General features: G+C 45.9%; 1 protein-coding gene across 1 annotated transcript; it reads right to left on the bottom strand.

Moving 5' to 3' along the window:
- Nucleotides 1-3,863: 3,863 nt before the first annotated feature.
- On the bottom strand, nt 3,864-6,250 carry hoka. The gene is made up of 3 exons (XM_001352632.4): nt 6,053-6,250; nt 4,461-4,544; nt 3,864-4,356 (listed from the first exon to the last, which is right to left on the bottom strand). The coding sequence occupies exons 1-3, from the start codon at nt 6,096-6,098 to the stop codon at nt 4,106-4,108; spliced, it is 381 nt and encodes a 126-aa protein (XP_001352668.2). The 5' UTR covers nt 6,099-6,250; the 3' UTR covers nt 3,864-4,105.
- Between the last annotated feature and the right edge of the window lie 140 nt (nt 6,251-6,390).

Below are 6,390 nucleotides of genomic sequence, written 5' to 3'. Positions count from 1 at the left end.
CCGGCTGGCTTTCCATCGCATTCCGGGATCAGAGTGGGGCTCCGTTGCACAAAATTCGTTCGACAGCCCCGCTGCAGGCATGTATGTGTGTGTGTGTGGGGACACATCCTTGTCCTCATCCTCGAACTCGATGCCTAAACGATTTGCTTTTTGTCTGTTTTGTGTCAATTTTGGAATCCGCTTTGGTTATGCTGCCGCTTCGTGCCTGCCCCATCTTGTGTGTCGCTTTTCTGGAGCTGGAGCTGGAGCTGGGAGCTTTTGCCTGCGGCAATTGTTGGCATTTACAGCTACTTGGCTTCCAGGCCCCCTTCGCTCGTCTCCGCCGCCGGACTTGTACCGTCTCTGGCTCTGGCTCGGGCTCTGGCTCGGTCTCGGGCTCAGGACTTAGGACTCTCAGGACTTTGGCTCAAGTGCCTGCCGCGTTGGGGATTTTTCAATTGCGTTTATAATAAATTTCGATTTGTCAGCGCCAAAGCGAAGAGAAGAGCACGCTTCGAGTGCTTCACTTCCCACGCTCCACGCCCTATGCTCCACGCCCCCACGCTCCACGCCCCACTCTCAAGGGCCTGCGAATCAGTCAGCGATATAGCACTACTCGTAGATATAAATACAAAGCAATTTCGGCCAGGGAAAACGGCTCAATTGCCGGATCTCCAAAAGAGAAAGCCAATAGATAATCAAGTGGAGTCTTCGTCTTTACCGAGAACACTAGAATTTCTGAATCTTCAGGTAAATGGAATGGCGCCTCCCATTTATAGAACCTTCCAGAAACATTCAGTAGCGGTTTCCAGAGATATATATAAATATTTCAAGGCACAAAGCTACTCTATCATACCCGATACTTAAAGCCGATGAAGAAACTATTCGGTAGCCAGGAGACATGCACACGGAAAGCCGGAAAAGCCGCAAATAGGGTGCTGGTCCAAGCAAACTCTTTCCTTGAATCAAGGTCCTGGCTATCCGTCGCTCCTTTCTGTGCATCTCTTCACTTGAGCTCCACCAAGGGACTCGATTGTGTGTTTCATTTGCACTTGGAATATGTGTTTTGATTCATCGCTGGCTGAGAATAGGCCACACGTGCTCGACGGGTGGACATAGCTTTGGGTGTTGCGAGACCGTAGATGGGGCATTAATCGCTGGGCAGCGAAAGGGTGGGGGCCACTCCTGCAGATATGCTTTTGTCAGCGACAACTAACAGAGTTAATGCTCCGTGCTCATTGATTGATGCAGTTATGAATGCCCCATCGTGCTATAAGCTCATGAGGTCATAAGGGGCCTGTGAAGGGGGGGGCGCTGCAGGGTGCCGCCTCAAAGCGATGACACAACAATTTCCGCGATGCGGTGATGAGTCGAAGTAATTACAGCCACAGTCGAGCTTCTCAAGGGGGTTTGCCCTGGAAATAAATTAATTGTATAGAAAACTTCGTTAAGCGGAAGTTCCTAATAGAGAAGTCCGACTGTAATACAAAGTAAACTTCGCACCCATCAATCGCTGGGCAGAGGACTGGTTGGCATTTTCTGGAGATATCATTGGGCTATGCTTCTGCTGCATTCTCATTGGCTGAAGGAGGCTTAGCCATATTGTGATGAATGCATTGCTAATTTGGTTGGGCACCTTGAGATCTAAAGTGTTCTGAATTGAGGTGATGCTGCATGCTGTTGCTATGGTGCCATAACACAACAAGGATGATGAGTGGATAAATGTACAATTTCTAGTTTAGGGAAAATACGTTTCTTTCTGTTCGTTCGACCTGTGGTTACGTCGTCCTACTGTCACGTTTCTTCTTCAGACGTGGGGTTAAGGAACAGCCAATGCGGCAAGGATAACCTGCTTGCTCTAACGTTTCTCTTAGTGCAGATCATTTGCTCTTCCTCTAATGTAGATGGGTGTTTGGTCAGGGAAATCAGTTCTCTTTTTTATAATATATTCCCATCAATAGAGGTCTACTTGCCCTGTCGTTAGTACTTGCTGCTTGACTACGATCATCTGTACTTAAACTCTAGAGAACTATTAAATAAAGCTTTAGTTATATCGTAAAAACAAAGCTTTATAGCAGATATATCATCCTTATATATTGCTAGATACATCCTAGATACTGGACCATCTAGTCCAGCGAACAAACATATAAACATGTTGGATTCCCAAGTATTCTTTGGAAGTTTGCTGGTCATAGTCCAGGGCACCGATGCGCCGCAACGTCTTTCCCCACGTAGCTATGCCACTGGCAGTCCCTTGCACACGGTACTCACCCGGTACTCACCCTTACTATATATATACGCTTGATTATGTTTGATTATGATAAGCGCCGGAATTTGTATCGAAGCCGAAGACTGCCTCTTTCCTTTTCCTTCTCTCTCTTTTTGATATCGTTGCTCGTAAAGGCGAAGACTTGATTTGTTACATCTACATATACGCTATATCTGTCTCTCTCTCTTTCGTTTCCCAAAGCGACACCAAGCGTTACATCTCGCTCCCCTCCTACATGGGGCGCACACTGCACGATCAAGAGTGAAATAGAGAGAGATAGAGACGATGCATAGGCGCGTGGGAGAGAGAGTGAGAGAATGCAGCCACTGCAAAAGGGTTTGTTCATTCTGGCTATAATAATGATGATCCAAACTGATCCAGCTTCTAAGGTCTCGTAGATATTAATGAAATATTCGGGTTTTATAAGTACAAAAATAGTTAGTATGTAGAATTCACTTTGATTTAAACATAAATTTATTAAAAAGTACTCATTATACTCATTATATTTTGTCCAAATTTGATATTTTTAGAAACTATATTTAATTTAATGCAATGGAAACCTCAGTCACTTACTTACAGCCATCTACCACGAAGGACTGCCAACTGTTAATGGGAATACTCACAGTCAAACTAGGAATCACCAACAGATACAGTTGTAGAAAATGCGATGCAAATGCGGTGAGTGACAACGAAACCCTGAAGCATATTATCTATAACTGCCCGGCTCTCTCACGGGAAAGGAGAAGATGCCTGGGTGCCCCGGTGTTGGCATCACTGAAAGATGCCTCCAAGAAGCGTCCAAGGCGTACCTCCAAGGGAACTACTTGCCTTTGCCAAAAACACCTCGATTCTTGAAGACTTTCAAACTCCATAAAACACCCAAACGACTCTATCGAGTCTTATGAAATTGTTTTTGTATATTGTATAACCATTTTTCCCCTCTTCCTCATCAGTAAGAACAGAAATTTGTTCACTTTGTGTGTGTGTTACAGGGAACAATTCCATTGCAAGAAAAGCAAGAAACATGCGAAATAGTAGAGCAGAAGGAACAGACAAACGAATTCCACAAGATAACGAAAATGTGCATGTGAGCATGTCGCAATAGCGAAGCGCAAGAAGCGCGATATGAACGAAATCAACAAAGACAATAGGAACGGAGACACTCACAGAGAAAATGGCCGATAACGCCTGCATTCGAACATTCGAACCAGATATTTCGCTCATCCAAAATTGCTGATTGGTGCCATGGACAAAGAATGTCCAAATTGTCATGCACTTGCCGGATCAGCTTTCTTTCTATATTAAAATTTCAGGGCTTTCTCGTCTGAGTGTAAACATCTATCTAGCCGGAAACAAGCCAAGTGGTCATCACTCCCTGAATTCTGCTGAAAAGTATGCAATGAATTGGCACAGCCTCCCCAACGAGGTGCAAGATTCCAGCCCTGCTGTAGGCCACATAAAAAGCGGCCCGAAAAACCAGTTTGGACCGAGGCAGAAGCTTCAAGCGCGTCGTGCGGTGCCAGACAGCGGTTAAACTAGATCGGAAACGTGTGCAGAGATGGGTAGCCGGTGCAATAAAATGCTATCACCCCACCAAATGATCGTTTCACAGACGTTTTGGGTGGTTCTGAACTAGTTTTGATTGGCCTTTTATTTGTAACAAATGCTTATTCGAAAATGAAGGTAATCAAAGGGCTCAGCACAATGTGTGCTCTGGCTTTATGCAGATTTGATGACAATAATGCTAGGTTATGGCTTGAATTGAATCGAATTGGATTGGATTGGGTTGAATGACTAAGAGCTATGGGTGGACTATGGACTACTTCCGGCTGTGGCCGTGGCTGGGGACACTGCTCTTCAGGCAATGGTCGTGGCATGCGTTGGGGGTGGGCTGGGCGTGGCAGCGGCCGGCTCGTGCGTCTGGGCCGGGGTGTAGGTGGTGGCAGCCGGGGTGTAGGTGGTGGCAGCCGGCGTGTACGAGGTGGCCGTCTCGTCGGGTTCCTTGTCCAGAATCAGCTTCTTCATGATGAAGTACAGAGCTCCGCCCACAATCAGCTCGCCGAGGGCCACGCAGATGATCATGGCCCAGCCGGGTATGGCAAGGCCATCTGCAGGGAGGGAGAGAGAGAGAGAGAGAGAGAGAGAGAGAGAGAGAGGAAATAGGGTTAGCAATCATCCATCCGTTATCCATCTAAAGGTGACGGTGACTCACTGAAGTATCTGCGGGTGAGGGTGCGTCGACCGCGGTTAACGCGTCGCGTGGCCTCCGTCTCCTCCAAGCAGCAGGCCAGCAAAACTGCAAAGAAGCAAATCCATAAAAAATATATTTAAAACTTTGTACAAGAGCCACTCGACCATGTTAACAATTCAAGTCTAAGTCGCAGAATACATATTTATTTGAAGAACGCGCGCCGTGTGTGGTCAGCCACCAGCTGTGTGGCTTTGAGGCATCCATCAACGGACCGCACGGAACGGAACTCATTGAAAAAACACCACCACCGCACCTCCGCACCACCGCACCACCGTACCACCGCTCACCATTCATCATATAGAGATCTATCTATTGTTGCTGCCCGAAGACTTGTTAAGATATTAACAATTAATTATTGAGAAAATATTTAGCAACAAAGCCGCAAAGAACGAAAAGAAATAATATCTGTTTCTGGCGCGCGCGCCAATCATTGATGATACACGAATATCTGAGCTCATCCATAGGCAAATAGAAGGGGGGGAACATGCGTTTGGCATACGAATTTGAACGGGCATTTTATCCCCCCATTGTTCGTACCATTGCGGATGTCGGACTCGATTTCACGTAAAATTATTAAAATGTATTTTTAATTAATATTTTGAATGTTTGCTTTGGCATAAAATTTTAAACGGATTTCGTTTGTTAGTTGATATGGAAAATGTTCTGTACTGTGTGTCCACTGTATTGATTTCCAGAGGGATTCGATAGGGCCAGGGACAGGGCCAGAGCCAGCGACTGGGCTGTGGATGTGGGGAAAAACTGGAAACTGTAAACCAAATCTCTTTGGCCAGCCGCTAACCAAAATTAATTGTTGCTCTTGCTGCTGGTTTATCCTTTTTTTTTTTTTTGTTAGCAACATATTCGATTCCATAATTTATATGCGAAATAATTACAGAGGCTTTTGCCACTTCCGGCATAGTATTAGTAGTAGTATTAGTGTTGGTGTTGGTGCACATTGTACTTTCGGGCCTAATCAAAATTTAATGCATTCAATGAAAATGTTTTGCAAATGATTAAATGCCGAATATTCAAATCAGAGTTCATTGCAGCAATGTAGCAATTTGTAAAATTTGAATATTTGAGAATGTCACAAAGATGGGAATTTGTGTGCCATGAAATACATTCGTTTGGTGGGGAATGGGGCAACAATGAGTAATCTCGGCCGCTTATCGGCAACCCCCGATAAGAGCACACATATTTGTCGAGTTTTCTTGGGCTTCAAAAGTCTCCACTGGCCCAACCGTGTTGTGTGCTATGACACACTCCGGTTGGGCGGGGGCTGTGCCTGGTCCTCAGTTAGTCATCGTTAAAGTCTCCAATGGTCGGAGTTAGGTCATTACATCCTCTACCCCTCCGTTTTCAACACTGCACTGCCATGGCCACTCCCACTGCCCCTTTGCTGCGGATACACTTGAGTGTAATGCCACTACTATATCGCTGTTATGATGCAGGGGTCGGTTACTGCACACACGGGCTTCTTCAAGATAGGAGGAGGAGGAGGAGGAGGAGGAGCATCTCAAAAGTTGAGCCCCATATTCAGAGCAGAACTTTACCCAGGCATATCACCAAGTAGGTGGAGCACTTCTTAGCCAACTTCATTTTTTGTTTTCGTTTTCGTTTCCGTCGCTCGTTTTCGTTCACTCAAAAAAAACTTCCTTGCAGTCTCTGCTTTTAGCTGTTAGCCAAGTTTGTAACGCGCACGTCTGCAACTCCAAAGTGGAACTAAAAACCTGTGTGCGTGATTGCATTGAGCGGCAGCGCAGGCAGCGCAGGCAGGCAGGCAGGTGCTCGTATCTTATCAACTTATCTTTGCACCTTATCCGACAGAGATAAGATAAGACGAACTCTCTCGCTCTCTCTCTCTTTCTCTTCCATTCAGGGAAAAGGGCGC

The sequence above is a fragment of the Drosophila pseudoobscura genome, chromosome X, assembly GCF_009870125.1.
Source record: "Drosophila pseudoobscura strain MV-25-SWS-2005 chromosome X, UCI_Dpse_MV25, whole genome shotgun sequence".
Lineage (NCBI taxonomy): Eukaryota > Metazoa > Arthropoda > Insecta > Diptera > Drosophilidae > Drosophila > Drosophila pseudoobscura.
Note: the sequence above shows the minus strand (reverse complement) of the source record. Positions and strands in the feature narration are given on the sequence as shown.